At 45.3% G+C, this 16,387-nt stretch overlaps 1 protein-coding gene across 2 annotated transcripts in view, besides 1 other annotated feature; it reads left to right on the top strand.

The window, feature by feature from the left end:
- The window catches only part of Tnfrsf19 (tumor necrosis factor receptor superfamily, member 19), an 83,022-nt gene that overhangs the window by 31,911 nt on the left and 34,724 nt on the right, over window positions 1-16,387 (top strand). For both annotated transcript variants that reach the window (NM_013869.5, NM_001164155.1), the window contains exon 4: window positions 9,692-9,870. In NM_013869.5, the coding sequence (NP_038897.4) occupies window positions 9,692-9,870 (179 nt within the window). The remainder of the gene's footprint in view (window positions 1-9,691; window positions 9,871-16,387) is intronic.
- Window positions 9,204-10,206: an enhancer, noted in NCBI's record as "VISTA enhancer mm7". NCBI's record gives its function as "enhancer in: forebrain[6/6]" and the evidence as "EXISTENCE:transgenic organism evidence [ECO:0001131][PMID:17130149]".

Here is a 16,387-nt window from a genome sequence, read left to right as displayed (position 1 = left end):
AATAAATAAATAAATAAATGTAAAGACATGGTCGAAAGCTAGGGAGGGGTGTGAGTGTGCAGAAACACCGTCTCGGCAGAATTGCGGTGGTTGGAGGCTGGGTGGCGCCGTCAGTTGTTCACTTCTTTCCACGTGGTCATTACTTCTTGACCCTTGTAGAAGTTTCAAGGCATGTTAAGCACCGGGCTTCGCTGAATGAAATAAAAACCTCAAAGCGGACAGGCTTATTGGAGGGCAAGGGGGTATAATTTAATATTTATGTTCTGTTTACGTACCGCCTGGATTACGAGTAATTACAGTGCTCCGTGTTTATGGTGCTTTGGATGTGTGGCCGCTCAGAGATGCAGCAGCACACACTGATCTCATTCCTTGGAAACAGGTTCCCTGGATTTCCAGTTAATTCAAAGTTTCTACCTAATTCCATGTGTGGAATTACAAACTGAGCTCACACCACCAATTAGCTTGTCATGAACCAACTAGAGCTGTTTTGTTTTGTTTTGTTTTGTTTTAATGAATTTAACAATAATATCAGACGAGTTTTCTAAAAATAAAAAGTCTCGAAGAAAGTATATTTTAAATAAACATCGTTAGAGTTCCCAGAACACAATATGATAGCTATTTCATGGGTGTCATTTTACAAGTTATATTGAATATAGGCTCTTTCTTTCTCTCTCTCTTTCTTTCTTTCTTTCTTTCTTTCTTTCTTTCTTTCTTTCTTTCTTTCTTTCTTTCCTTTTTTGAGACAGGACTCTCTATGTAGCCCTGGCTGCCCTCTAACTCTCTCTGTAGACCAGGCTGGCCTCCAGTTCACAAAGATCCTCTGGCCTCTGCCTCCCAAGTGCTGGGATTTAAGGTGTGTGGCACAATTGGTATGGAGATAGGTTTTCATTCCCTTAAAGCCACCCCAGTGAAAATGGCTCTTGCTGTCCCCAGAATCTGTGAATTTGAACACAGAAGGCTGGCATCCAGTAAGGAGAGTGAAGCATGAGGCTCTGCAACCTGGTTGCTCCTTTATGTATGATTGGGCCTAGTGTAAAATGGAATATACACATATGTGTACACACGCGTACACACTTGCACATACATGCACACACACATGCATGCACACACATACATCATGAGCACATGCACATTTTAAGAGATGCTCATTGTATAAAAGTACCGTGAGTATACATGACACAGGAAACTATATGGCATGAACACATTGGTCACAATGCTACTTATGTGGTACAAACTGTGTAAAAGATCTCCCACGGTTAGAGGTGTCTTGCTGGTCTTTTTGTCCCCTTGGAGCATGCATCTGGTTCTTCGTGGTGGGAGGGGGTGGAATGTGGAGGGAATTGTCTCTGCAGGAGTCAGGAGTGACAGTGGGCTGTCTGCCTGAGCCTTGAAGTCAGTACAGCTGCAGGGTAGACGCTGGTGCCACATCTGTGAAACAGTCAAGCAGGTGACTCCGCAGAGTGAAGTCCAGTTGCACTGAATGGTGGTTGAGATGTTTTTGTTTTTTTTTTTGTTTTGTTTCTGTTTCTGTTTTTGTTTTTTGTTTTTTTGATGTAGAAAACTTGTAATGCATTTTAGGATGATGATTCCCCCCATAAGATGCTTTAGATAGAAAGAGGTACATCTCAAGTAAACTAGAAAAAGTTAGGATTCGATAACCTGAGCGTGTTCTCCAGGGAAGCCTCATTGTCCTCCCCCGTTCCCCACCCATGAGGTTTGAGCCCAGGGTTGTGCATAAGCTACGCAAGTTCTTTACAAGATGAAATTGCACTCAGGAGTTTACTATACTGTGTCAGCTGGCCTGAACACACAACCTTCCTGCCTCCACCACCCAAATATGTTATTAAAGTTTAATCAGGAGAGTTGATTTATTGGTCTGTAGAAAATCCAAAGTAATAATAGCCATCGGTATAATTTGTTTAATGGGTGCCCACTGTGCTTGATTTAGGCTTTATATGTTTTCCCACTTATTCTTCAGAACAACCCCGTAGGGCAGATATCACTATTCCCATCTCACCAGCAAGCAGACGGAGGATCCGAGTTCCCAGAATTACTTAGCCAGCAAGTGGCCGAGTTGGCGCACCAGCCCACACAGTGTTGGAGCCAACGTAGGAAATCGTGTTCATTTTGCTTCTTATTTCAATGCTGGCCTGAGAAGAAACGCCTCATGTCTTTTGAGTTAACACACTCGTTCTCCCTCCTCTCCTTCCCCCTCTTTCCGCCTCTCTCCCCTTCCTTTCTCCTCCCTCTTTTGTTGTGTCCTAACTTGTACATGGGTCCCTGACAGTCCTGGCTGCCAGGATCAAAGCCTGACTTTGAAACGCTCTGCTCGGGCTGGAGCCTTTGAGAAGCTTCTCATGTGAACAATGTGGCACCCGCCCCCGAAGGTCACGTGTGCAGCGCTTTGATCCCGGGAGGTGCTTGTGGGGGAGGCCCCTCTGTGCTCAAGGAAAGCCTTTGCAAGCTCCTCCTGGTGCTCTAAGCAGCAGAAGTGCTCAGCAAAAACACGAGTCTGTCCACAGTGCAGCCACAAGCCCCATACAAAGCAGCAAAGCCTGGAACAATGACCTCCTGCAAAGACCCCTCAGTCCAAAGAACTTCCTTCTGAATGCCTATCTTTATGATTGTTCTGATTTCAAGGAGGACAGATGGTCTTGCAAGCACTGAACTTTAAATGGTAGAATTATAAATAAATAAAAAAAAAATTTCAAAGCATCAGAGATGACCGCTGCTGGCCAGTAGACAATCTCTGTTAACAACTTTAAAGGAATTCTAACTTGTGAGCTAGTTCCTCAGATTATGGTGGGGTTTTTTGCATCCTTTTTGCCCTGTCTGGGCTTTATCCAGAACATCAGGTAGCCAAGGTACTCAAGATGAAGAGAGTGGTTGATCTATAGCCACCCCAAAACTATAAATCAAAACCAACTTGAGACTTTGCCTTACCCCAATTAGAATGGGGAGGTTTAATAATAACAACAAAATAACAAATGCTGACTGTTGGTGGGTGGGAGAAGAGCGCCCGTATTCGCTGCTGATGGGTATGCAAACTCATGTAGCGGTTATGGAAATCAGTGTGGCAGTTTCTCAAAAAAGCTAGAAATAGACCCACCGTATGATCCCACTACACTACTTTGGCGCACATACCCAAAGGGTGTCCTTCATCATCGACACTTGTTCAGTCAAGCTTACTGATGGCGCTTTCTATCCCTAACAGCCAGAGACTGGAGACAGCCTAACTGTCTATCAACTGAGGCATGAATACTGAAAATGTAGCACATTTAAACAATAAAATATTATTTTGCTTTTAAGAAAAATGAAAGTAGGGAAATGGAGGTAACTAGAAAACGGTCATCTGGAGTGAGGTAACCAAGATCCAGAAAAACAAACCTCTCATATTGTCTTTCATATACAGATGTTAGCTTTGAATCTGCAGATGTGGGTTTCATTTGGAATACGTGGCGGAAATCAATCTGGTACTGACTGGCAGAATTCAGACCTTCAGCCAGCTTTCGTGTTGCCAGAAGGTGTTCTGCATAATACCAGAGGAGAAAAGTAAGAAATCCTGTGAGATACCATAAAGTAACCACTTTCTTATTGAACTTAAGGCCTGTGTCGTGAGACAGAACCCATGCCTGGCACCATTATCAGGGCCATGAATCTGAAGCTAGATAGGTCATAGGCCCTAGAGAAGAACTTGCTACCATTATTCTGCTAAATGGACATAGTAGTAAAACAACTCCTAGCAACTTATGGCTATGCTCATAAGCCAGTTCCCCTTCCAAACCCCACCAAGTTTCTTTGTGAAGTAGATGGCAGTTAACGCAGAGACCCATAACTTGTCAGCATACATAATTAAGAGACTAGGGAGTATTAGCCTTACGTGGGACATCGATAGCTTCCCCTGTCTCTCAAGGCTCTGGGATCATCTTGGAAGAGGGGGTAGAAAGAGCCAGCGTTGATGGATGACTACGAGGAAGCACTGTGAGTTCAAGGGCAGTCTGGAGTGCTTAGTGAGATGCAGCCGGAAAATAAAACTAACCACTGGGCTGGAGACGTAGCTCTGTGATAAGTATTTACTTAACACATATGAGGTCCTAGCCTCCATCCCCACACTGGGAAGAGCCTGATGGACTTTCTATCTTTTCCCACTCTAACTATCTCTGAAGCATGTGCAGGCTTCATGTGAGGATGTGTGTACACTTGAGGATGTAGTGGCTAACACCGTAATCCCTGCAGGAAGCTGAGACAGGAAGCTGATTGGCTGTTAGAAGCGAAATTGGACTACAGTGGTAGCCTAAAGGGGAAGGTGATAATTAGTGAATTCTGGGATGATTCTGCCCATCCTGTATGGCTAGCTTCTATCACAGGCAGTCTGTCCTTGGGCTGGCTTGAGTTTTGTCATCAACCTTGTGTGTGTGTGTGTGTGTGTGTGTGTGTGTGTGTGTGTGTGTGCTAGACTTTAGGGTCAGAGATGCTGCTGCTCAGTTGGATAAATTCAATACAATAGGCTTAGCTGGATCCTGACTTGGCAGGGGCCAGGTGACAGTACTGAATGGTCAAAGGCGAGGTGATCATAGTTATTGTAATGACCAGCACAGACAAAGCAATGTCCATACTGGCCTGACACATAATGGGCAGAATGACTGTAATGGTGGTATAACTTGTAGGACCTTTGGTATTGGCTTGTCAATCATGGTGTTTCCAGGCATGAAATAAAGGAGAAGTCTACTGTATTTTTGTTTGATCTGTATAAGTGGGGGGAAAAAACCCTCAAACAAATGAAAGGTTACATTGTATCATGATAGAAGGGAATCTCAGTCTATAACCAGTTTCCAGACGTGACAAGTTTGCAGATCCAGAACTCTTTGATTGAAAGAATGGCCAGGATCCCCAAGGAAGGACATTGATAAAATACCCAAGAGTTTTACTGTTAGCCTTTCTCTGGCCTTCCCAAGAGGGACCTATAGCCTTTACAAGGATAACTGAACACTTGGTAGAAAGGAAACCATCAGATTTTCTGGGATTAAAGGCATGTGCCACCATGCCCGGCTAAGTTTAAGGTAGTTTTGGCTGAAGTCTGACTCACAATAGGTCCAGTGGCCTTTGAACTAATCCTGTGGTTATTTTCCCAGTCCCAGAATGAATAATTGGGTTAGATACACTTAGATGTTGGCAGAAATCTCACATTGGTTCCCCGACCTGTGGAGTAAGGGCTATTATGGTTGGAAAGGCTAAATGGAAGTCATTAAAGTTGCCTCTGCCTTGAAAAATAGTGAATTAAAAACACCATCAAGTCCCTGAAGGAGCTGGAGAAATTGGTGCCACCATCAAGGACTTGAGAGATACAGGGGTGTTGATTCCCATCACATCTGGCCAATGTAGAAGAGAGAGAGGATTGTAGAGAATGGTAAATGACTATTGAAAAGTCTTCAATTAACTTCAATTGCAGCTGCTGTGCAAATTAATACATCTGGTATGCAGCAAATGGCTTTTTCTTAATACCTGTCCATAAGGACCACCAGAAGCAATTTGCTTTCAGTTAGTAAGGCCAGCAGTAAACCTTTACACACTTTTGCCTCAAGGATATATTAACACTCCAGTCCTGTGTCATAACTTAGTTCAAAGGAATCTTGATTGTCTATCTCTTCTGCAAAATATCACCTTGGTGCCTTCTATTGACATTATGGTGATTAGAGCAAGTGAGCAGGAGATAGCAACCACTTTGAACTCATTGGTAACACATATGTGTATCAGGATAAGAAATAAATCCAACCAAAATTCAAGGGCCTTCTAGCACAATGAAATTTTTTGGAGTCCAGTGGTATGGGCCATGAAGAGATATTTCTTCTAAGGATAAGAAACACAATGTTTAGCAGGCCTATTTGGATTCTGGAGACAGTACATTCCTCAGTTAAGTATGTTACTCTGGTCCATATACGTGACTTGGAAAGCTGATAACTTTGAGTGGGGCCTTGCCCAGGAAAAGGCTTTCAACAGGCCCAGGCGGCTATCCAGGCTGTTATACCACTTGAGATCATATTGTCCTTTAGACCCAATGATACCTGTGTCAATGGTAGACAAGGACGCTGGTTGGAGCTTTTACCAGGCCCCTATTGGCAAATTACATCAGAGACCTTTGAGATTTTAGAGCAGGCTCTACCGTATCTGCAGACAACTATTTTTGAGAGACAGATTTCAGGCTGCTATTGGGCCTTAGTGAAAACTAAATATTTGATAATGAGCCACTAAGTTACCATGCAACCTGAGCAGCCCATCATGAGCTGGGTGTTATTGAACACACCAAGCCATTGACTAGAACTTGCACAATAGCAATCTATTATCATATGGAAATGATAGATACCTGCTCAGGCCCAAGTGGGTCCTGAAGGCACAAGTAAGTTATACAAAGAAGTTATCCAAATGCCTATGCTCTCTACTCCCATTATATTGCTGTCTATACCCAGAAATGCCACTGTAACCTCACGGAATATTGCCTATGATTGGTTAGTTGAGGAAGAGACGACTAGGACCTGGTCTACTGATGGTTCTATACATTACTTATGCAGGCATTGCCCAGAAGAGAACAACTGCCCCATTACAACTCCTTTTTGAAACAACCCTGAAAGATACTGACAAAGGGAAATCTTCACAGCGAGCAGAACTTTGGGCAGTGCACGTGGTCATACATTTTGTTTGGAAGGGAAAATGGCCAGATGTGTGTTTGTTTACTCGTTAGTGATTTGTGATTAGGGATGTAGTCAATGGATTGGCTGCTTTGTCAGCGACTTGGAAAAAGCATGATTGGAAAATTGGTGAGAAAGACATCTGGCGAGGATGTGGGTAGATCTCTCCAAATGGGCAAAGGATCTGAAGATACTTTTGTCCCATTGTAAATATTCATTGGAAAGGTGACTTCAATAGGTTGAGCCTTTCTGATGGTCAGCCTCTTTCAGCCATTCCTGCCATTGCTCAATGGGCACATGAACAAAGTGGCTGTGGTGACAGAGATGGAGGTTATACATGGGCTCAACATAGACAGTCCACTAACCAAGGTTGACTTGGCTATAGCTGCTGCTGAGTGGCAGATATACCAACAGCAGTGAGTAACTCTGAGTCTCAGGTCTAACAACCATTCCACAGAGTGACCAGACAGCAGCCTGGTATCAGGTCAACTACACTGGACAACTTCCTCCATGGACAGAGGAATGCTTCGTCCTTACTGGAGTAGATACTCATTTGGATTATGGATTTGCCTTTCCTGCATGTAATGCTTCTGCCACCACCCATGAACTTACAGAATCCCTTATCCACTGTCATGGTATTGCTTGGTATTGTTTCTGACTAAGAAACTCATCTCACAGCAAGAGAAGTCTAGCAGTATGCCCACGATCATAGAAGCTGCAGGTCTTACAATGTTCCCCGCCATCCTAAAGCTGGATAGAAAGCTGGAATGACCTTTTGAAGACACGGTTACAGTACCAATTAGGTGGTAGCAGTTTGAAGAGCTGGGTGAGGGTCTTCCAGAAGGTGGTATATGCTTTGAATCATCATCCAATACATGGTAGTTTCACCCATAGCCAGGATCCTTGGTTCCAGGAATCAGAAGTGGAAAGGGAATAGTTCCACTCACTATCATTCCTAATGACTCACTAGGAACATTTTTGCTTCCTGTTCACACAACCTGCTGGCCTAGAAGTTTTGGTTCCAGAGGAGGGAACCCTCCTGCCAGGAAACACAACAAGCATTCCTTTGAACTGGAAGCTGAGACTGCCCCTGGCCACTTTGAGCTTCTGATGTCCTTAAGCCAAAAGGCCAAGAAAGAAAGAATAGTGTTCAGATGGGTAATTGATCCAAATTACCATGGGGAAATTGGATTGCTTCTCCACAATGGAGGTAGGAAAGGTTATGTCTGGAGTGCAGGAAATCCTTTAGTGTGCCTCTTGGTATTACTGTGTCCTGTGATTAAAGTCACTGTGAAACTACGCAGCCTAATCTAGGCAGGATGACAAAAGGGCGCAGACTCTTTAAGATTAAAGGTATGGGTCACTCCTCCAGGAAAAGAACCAAGACCTGCTGAGGTACTTAAAAAGGGCGGAGGAAATTCAGAATGGGTAGTAGAGGAAGGCAGTTGTAAATACCAGTTAAGCCCATAATACCAGTTGCAGAAGTGACAATTATAATTGACATGAGTGTTTCTGTCATATTTTGTTAAGAATGTATTTATACAGTTATTTGAGTTTCCTTTTCTTGATATCTTTATCATGCAGTATAATACCAATTAAGAGAACATCAGTAGTTTCCATATTTAAGTTTTGAGATACCAAAAGAATGTCCCTCAAGGGACATTGCCACCTATTTTAAAATTTATTATGTGTTTGTGGTTTATGAGGGATAGTTACATCATATTAGGTGTAATTATGACCTGGTTAAACATACAATGCATTTGTGATTGTGTGTGGAACTGTTATATTATGTAGGGTGTAATTATGACCTGGTTATTGTTTTCATTTGGAAATTATGCATGACATAAGGAGATAAGATTGTGTCAAGTTGACAAGGGGTGGACTTGTGCTAGCTATCCTTGGTTGTCGAATTGACTACAACATTTGGAATGAACTAAAAACCAAGAGGCTGGGTCCAGCTGTGAGAGACGTTTTCTTAATTGGATCATTTGGAGTGGGAAGACCCACTTTTCATTCAGATCTTCTGAGGTGGGAAGGTCCACCATTTATGTGGGTCACATCAGCTGCTGGCAGCCTAAATAAAACACACAGGGAAAGGGGGAAGCTTTTGTTCTCCACCTGCTTGCCCCACTCTCACTCTTGCTGGCCAGTCCATTCCTTCATTGGCAGTAGAGCCTACATCCTCAGGATTCTAATGTATACTGACGACCAGCTGAGATGTCCAGTCTTGTGGACTCACGAATACAGAACTAAAACCTGAGTTTTATGCTGTGTCTTAGTCATGTGATTGCTATAGGTCATTTTGCTCTTGAACTGTGGGAGTCTGGGTACCAAAGAGTCCTCGAGTCTTTAATGTCACTCGTCCCTGTAAAAAAATGGTGCAGCGTCCGATGTACATCACAGCCTGGGACTTGAAACCTTTAAGTGCCTTGTTTGGTTTGCAGTACTAAGAGTTGAACCCAGGGCATTCCCATTGGCTAGGCCGGCTCTCTACCTCTGAGCCACATCCCAGGCTCTAGTTTGTGACCCCAGCTCTCTTTGAACAAGTCACAACCTTTCTGATCACAGAAAATACTAATCTGGTCAGAGTTTTAAGGCGTCTGAAACCTCTCACACCTTTATCCTCTGAAGCTGCGCTGCTAATAGCGATGTGCTTATTTTCTCGCCTTGATGTGCGAACCGGTGTCCACTGGCTTCAGCTTCTGAGAGGTCATGTGGCTGGCTTAATTAGGGGAGAAGAAAGTGCCTTAAATCTGCCCCAATGCCCCAGTAGGAGATCTTTTCTTATGCACTTGCTCACCGCCTCTGGAAGAAAGTGGATTGCTAAGGACCCTTGCGCTGGTCGAAAGAGAGATTATTAGCCAGGGAAGACACATTTGAACTTGCTGAAAGGGCTGCCTTTGTGTCCAGGAAGGCAGGCCTTGGTGGGTCTTCTTTATTCCTGCAGCTTCTCCTTTTTCAAGCTTGCAGAGTCTGAATAGCTGTCTTTTACCCGCTAATCCCCACAGGAATGTGGCTTCGGCTATGGGGAGGATGCACAGTGTGTGCCCTGCAGGCCGCACCGGTTCAAGGAAGACTGGGGTTTCCAGAAGTGTAAGCCATGTGCGGACTGTGCGCTGGTGAACCGCTTTCAGAGGGCCAACTGCTCACACACCAGTGATGCTGTCTGCGGGGACTGCCTGCCAGGGTGAGTAGGGCCATGACTTCTCTTTATTTAATTAAATGTTTTCCAAGGCATTTCTCTGTTCCCTCTAAACTTGAAAGCACCGTGGTAAGAACTTGAAGATGTTTGGGCCACAGGTGAAACTTTTGTCTTCTGCCTTCTACAGCCCGTGAGCTTACTCTGTGACAGACACTGGAGGCAAGGCAGAACAGTCACACCAACAAGCGGGCATGTCCTGCAAGCCTAGTTCCTCCTCCAACCTACTAAACACAAACACTTGGACAAGAGGACAAAGGAATTGGCAGCCAGATTATAAAAGATGGTACTTTTCAAAATGACCATAAAAGTTGCCCAGTGGGCATTCCCTCCTGCCCAGGACTAGTCCGGAGGAGAAAGCAGCAGAGATTTCTGACCACAAGGAGTTTGTTTGGTTTTGTTTGTTTTTTAAAAGGCTTATCTGGGCCAAGTGAGGTTCAGCAGGTAAAAACACTTGGCACGTGTGTTCAAATCCCAGGACCCTCCTAGTAGAGGGAGAAAACTAACTCCCTCCAAGTTGTCCTCTGACCTCCACGTGCATGCCATGGCACGCCTCCTCCCCCAAATAAATATTTGAAATAAATGCTTAAAAAGACGCCACCTCGAACTTAACCACATCTAAACGTATTTGCTGCCCATTACCCAGTGTCCCACAGTTCCTCTCCCTTTCCAAAACCCTAGTAAGTAACATCCCTTCAGATTGAATTTTTAGCATGCACATATTAAAAACAATAAACACTATTTTAAAAATAAAAGAAAAATTCCGTCTCACAGCATTTTCAAAAAAGAGAGAGGGCTGAGAGTGCCACTCGGTGATTTTGTGCTTGCTTTGTGTATGCACAGCTCTGGGTTGAACCCAGGACCCCCTACACATACATACCTCTTTCAAGAGGCCCAGGGAGTCACAGAAAAAAATGAGTAGAAGCGGATAGAGCAGAAGAGACAGGCGTGGATGGGGACAGCCTTCCATGAGCTCACTGAAATGCACCCTGGGAGGTCCACATGTTTCTGCTACCTAAACCATCTCTTGTCAGATGCAGGATTCACCGACATTTCAACCTGTTCTGTGACTGGCTTTTCACTTTCTGGATGCTGTCTTTGAGGCACAAAAGTTTTTAGTTTTGAAGAAATACAACATTCCGTTTGGCCCCCTCCCACCGCCATATGTGTGTTTGGTGTTAAATTGCTGTTTTTGGCAGCTCCTTGGGTTCTGGATCTCTGCAGAGGGAGCTATCTAACTCACCATAACCTCAGCAACAGCACATGAAGAGTTCCTGGAACTCAATAATTCAAAGAGACAACCAACTTAAAATAAGCAAAAAGGCTCTGGGTAGGCTTCTCCAGTAATCCAAGCGAAGGGCAAATCTGCGGAAAAGGCGCTTTGGTCTGGGGAGCCGCAGATCCAAACCCCTTGCATCCCACCCGCTGTAGAAGCCCCGGATGGGCAGTTACATGTGTTTGTAGGATGCATCCCACCCGCTGTAGGAGCCCCGGATGGGCAGTTACATGTGTTTGTAGGATGCATCCCACCCGCTGTAGGAGCCCCGGATGGGCAGTTACATGTGTTTGTAGGATGCATCCCACCCGCTGTAGGAGCCCCGGATGGGCAGTTACATGTGTTTGTAGGATGCATCCCACCCGCTGTAGGAGCCCCGGATGGGCAGTTACATGTGTTTGTAGGATGCATCCCACCCGCTGTAGGAGCCCCGGATGGGCAGTTACATGTGTTTGTAGGATGCATCCCACCCGCTGTAGGAGCCCCGGATGGGCAGTTACATGTGTTTGTAGGATGCATCCCACCCGCTGTAGGAGCCCCGGATGGGCAGTTACATGTGTTTGTAGGATGTGGGGGATGGGAACCTTCCCGTATGGTTGGTGGGAATGTAAAGTGGGTGGCCACATTAGGAAACAAGCTGACATTCCCTCAAGTTCATTGCAAAGACAACACAGATGCAACAGTTCTGTGCTTGGACCTATAAGCAAGAGATCTGAAAACTGTCATGCGTGCAAAACTCTGCTACACTGCTGTCTGTGGCAGCATTATACACAATTGTGAGCAAGCTGGGACAACCCTGCTGTAGAGTGAGTTGGTCCTCTCCAGAATGTAGACGCTGTTGTGGGATGGCTTAAATGACCTCAAAGCCTGCTGGCCTGGCTTTCTCCTGGCCTGACTAAGGGCACTGGTGGGGGGGGGGGACCTTTGTCCGTTTCTAGCCCTTCCACCCTCTGCCATGTCAGGACACAGTGTTTCTTCCTTCATGAAGATACAGCAAGAAAGCTGACTCTCATGGCCTCTGTCTCTGCCACTCAGACCCTGGGCCTTCCAGCTTCCAGACCCATGAGAAATAATTTCTGTTTTTAATATGTGACCTACGTACGAAGTCTGTGGTATTTCTACATCACTCTAGAAAGATGTCAGACAAACCCAAATGTCTGTCAACTGTGAATGAACAACACAGGTTGGAGCTAAACAATGAAATAATACTCAGCAATGAAAAGAGAGGAAGTGCTGACATCTCACATATATCTGAGAAATACTGTATTTAATGAAAGGGACCGTCATAAAAGGCTGCATGGCCAATGGTCACCTTGGTGGCATGCCCAGAATGGCAAATCTACAGATATGGAAAACCCACTTGAGCAGCCTGGGCTGAGGACTGGGAAGCACTGAGAAGGATGGTGTGATGGTGGTGGTTAGACCTTTTGTTTCTGGGGATGATAAAATGTTACAACACCCATCATAAATAGCATCATCCAGCTCCATGACTGTGATAATGCCACTGGCGTGCAACCCTTTCAGTGGTTGACTTGTGTCGTATGTGAATTATGTCTTAACAAGTCTGTCATTTTAAAACGGAACTCTAAGCTATGAGTGTAGATGGATGTAGTTATGACTGTAGATGAATATAGTTATGAATGTAGTTATGACTGTAGATGAATGTAGTTATGACTCTTTGAGGGAGATTGTTCTTCTGTGTTGTTCTGAGACAAGATCTTGCGATGTAGCTTGGGATAACCTTGAACTCTCCATTCTCCTGCCTCTCTCTCCAGACTAGATGGCAGGCATGCACCACCATGCCCAGCTATTCATAGAGTTTTAATTTTATGCAAGCCGAAATTGAAGTACATGCCTGGACCCCCTGGCATGCCTCTATTGCCTGTGATCTACGGTTCTGTGGTGGAAGCATGTCTGTGCGTGTCTTGTCTCATCTGGGGAATGGGGCTAAACTGAGGCCCCCGGTCCAAATCTAGGGAGGCAGCAGCACCTGAGAGACTGGCTGGAAGGCATGACCTGGGGACTTGGTTTTTCAAAGCACCTTCCTGGGCCTTTACCAAGAACCCCACTGGGGTGTGCTGTGCACATGCACAAACATGCACACACACTCATGCACTCACACCCCACCCCATACATGCTACCCATGCACATACACACCATACACACACACACACACACACACACACACACACACATACACACACACACACACACACACACACACACACACACACTCAGCCATGGCAAGAGGAGGTTAGATGGCCACTGTAGGTGTGGCCTCCAGGAAGCAGTACACTAGCAACGCTCATGCAACATGTCCTGTGTGTGTGTGTGTGTGTGTGGGTGGGTGTGGGTGTGTGGGTGGGTGCATGTGTAGTGTAAGTGTGTATGTGCATGTGTGGTATCTGTATATGTGAGTACCTATGTGATGTGTGTAAATGTGTGTGTGCATGTGTGCGCACATGTGTGGTGTGTGTCTGTGTGTGCTCACTTGTGTGTGTCAATTGCTGTCTTTGATGCCCACCAGCTAAGTGACTTCCGGGTGTGCTCACTGACTTTCTTCCAGTAACTCACAAGCTGTCATTTGAGAGTCTTAACATCCTGCAGTTAAATGTTCCTAGAAGAGTGCCCAGTGCCAAGTAAACACTGAATAGATAGGAGACAGGATTACCCACTGGTGACCTTGTACCCCGCAAGGCTTCAGATGGCTGTGGCCTGGTTTGGGGGTTTGTTTGTTTTGTGTCAGTGTGACACAAGCTAGAGTGTTATTTGGGAAGAGGAATCTTAGTTGAGAAAATGCCTCTATTAGATTGGCCTGTAGGCAGGTCTGTCGGGCATTTTATTTACTAATGTCTGATGTTTGAGGGCCCAGCCTACTGTGGGGGATATGACCCCTGGGCAGGTGGTGTGTGTGTATGTGTGTTTTCAGGCACTTGTGCAAACCAGTAAGCAACACTCCTCCATTGCCTCTGCCTCCACTGCTGCCTCCAGGTTCCTGCCTTGAGTGTCTCCTGCCTTGGCTTCCCTCAGTGACGGACTGTATATGTAAGCTCAAATAAACTCTATCCTCCCCAAGAGACTTTTGGTCAAGGTGTTAATTACAGCAATAGAAACCAAACTAGAGGAGTCGGTATCAGAGTGCCAGTGGGCCTCACACGGTCCACCGTTTCTCTTCTGTGGGAAACTGGAATCCAGTTCTGCAAAGCGAAACCTGGCCTCTCTAGCTTTTCAATGCTTCTGGTGGCCAAGCCACTTAATGAGTACTTCCTCTAAGAAGGTATTTCTGTGGACTGTACTGTCACCAAAACCAGGCTGCTAAGTCAGAAGGAGCATTGTGCCTTCTTTACAAAGAAGGAAACTGGTCCTTAGAGTGGTGACTGACGCCTATAGTCACCCAGCTTGTGAGTAGAGGAGCAGGGATTCTCCCAGCGCTGAGCCTTCTGCTTGAGTGGGTGCCTGTTGAACCAGGAAGTTTCACAGAAAATAACTCTAGTCACCTGCCCATTCTTTGTCCCAGGCCATTCTACCCTCAAGCTTCCCAGTGGCCTCTAGCCCTGGAGAGAGCTGTCTGAACTAGCTCGCGGACTCCCTGTCCTCTCTCTTGTTACCCAGATCTTTATCTTGTCCATAGGTGACAGTGAGTGACACTGTTGATGAGGTTTGGGCTCTTCTGCTAATGCTTCATCCTGTCACTGGCATTGTGCAGTCATGGCCGTGGACTGTTGAGCCAGGTACACCCTGGGCCGGCTGACTGGCTTGAGCCTGGATTGCTGGCATGAACAAAGCTGTCACCAAGGTATTTTTGTGTCCACCCACCATCTTGTGCATGGCAGAGTTGAGACTTAGCTTGACTGTGGCTCACAGGCCACAAGCCAGCACACTGTAAAACCAGAGCCACTGTGCTGTAGCTCTGCGTAGCAGAAGAGCTCTCGATGGTGGGTTGTAGAGGTCTACCACAGGCTTTCTTAGAACGGCATTTTAAAACAGCGTTCATCAGGCTAGCCAGCCTAGCTTGGACTGAATTCACTAAAAACTGTCTCCTCACAACCACCGTCAGTGACTTTTGCGGCTGTAAGATGTATTTACATGCCAGTGTTCATCACACAGTGAGCAAGCAACGTCCAGTGTGGCTTTCTTTTGTCTTTTTATATTATGTGTGTGAAAGCCTGGGGCAGACTTGCTATGGAGCCCCTGCAGCCAGTTAAACCAGACACTCTGTACAATGATTGTCTGTGTTCCTTTTCATTTTGTTTCATTTGGAAAACCTGTTTCCTACCTCACTTGGACAGGAAATGCAGTTGTAATTGTTTCTATGTCCCAAGCTATGGTACTTTAAACTAGAGAGAGAGAGACAGAGAGAGAGAGAGGCAGAGAGAGTCACGGGGAATGAACAGACAGACAGACAGACATAGGGCTCAGTGATAGAAACTGTGCCTAATTATCTTGGGGTAATGGCTGGGCAGACAAGAATCCATAAAACCCATAGTCAAAAGGCCAACTCTGGGGTGTGTGTGTGTGTGTGTGTGTGCAGTCCTAGCCCAGTATATCCCCATGTGATGGACTCCAGGCTAGTGAGAGAAACTGTCTCAAAAAAAACCAAAAAAACAAAAAAACCACACACAAGGTGATAGGAGCAATACTTGGGGCTCACCTTTGACCTCAAATGGATAATGGGTAATGCAGTAGGAAGCTCTGCCACTTCTAATGGGAACAAATCTAAAACTCGATAAATTAGATCATATCCCAGCTACATTTAGTGCTTGGTCAATCTTCTACTTCAGTTTGACTATAGCTTGTTCATGTAATATCTGATACTGTGGTGCAAAGACAGATGAAGGGGCCAAAAGACTGCAAAGTGGAGCCTGGAGATGAGCCCTTGCATGTATGCTTGGTGATCTGTAATGCTTCCTTCCACTGGAGACAGAATTGCGGAAATGGGATATCTACACAGAAGCAATAGAAGAGCTCCTACCAAAGAGAGGCCCATTGGTACCTAATTTAAAAAAAAAAAAAAAAAAAAGCTCCTACCTTACCCTCTGTACAAACTCAACCTCAAATTGGTGTAAAGATCTAAGAGTAAGACCTAATGTTACAGAAATACAAGAAAAAACTTTGTGACACTGGACTTGGAGAAAGTTTCTGGATGTGACACCAAGGCACAGGCAGGGCTGTGTCTCCCAACTGCACACTTTCACCTCAGACCTTGTGGGACAGAAAGAGGAGGATAGC

The sequence above is a fragment of the Mus musculus genome, chromosome 14 (assembly GCF_000001635.26).
Source record: "Mus musculus strain C57BL/6J chromosome 14, GRCm38.p6 C57BL/6J".
Classification (NCBI taxonomy): Eukaryota; Metazoa; Chordata; class Mammalia; order Rodentia; family Muridae; genus Mus; species Mus musculus.
The sequence above is the reverse complement of the archived record's forward strand: the minus strand, read 5'-3'. Positions and strand labels throughout refer to the sequence as shown.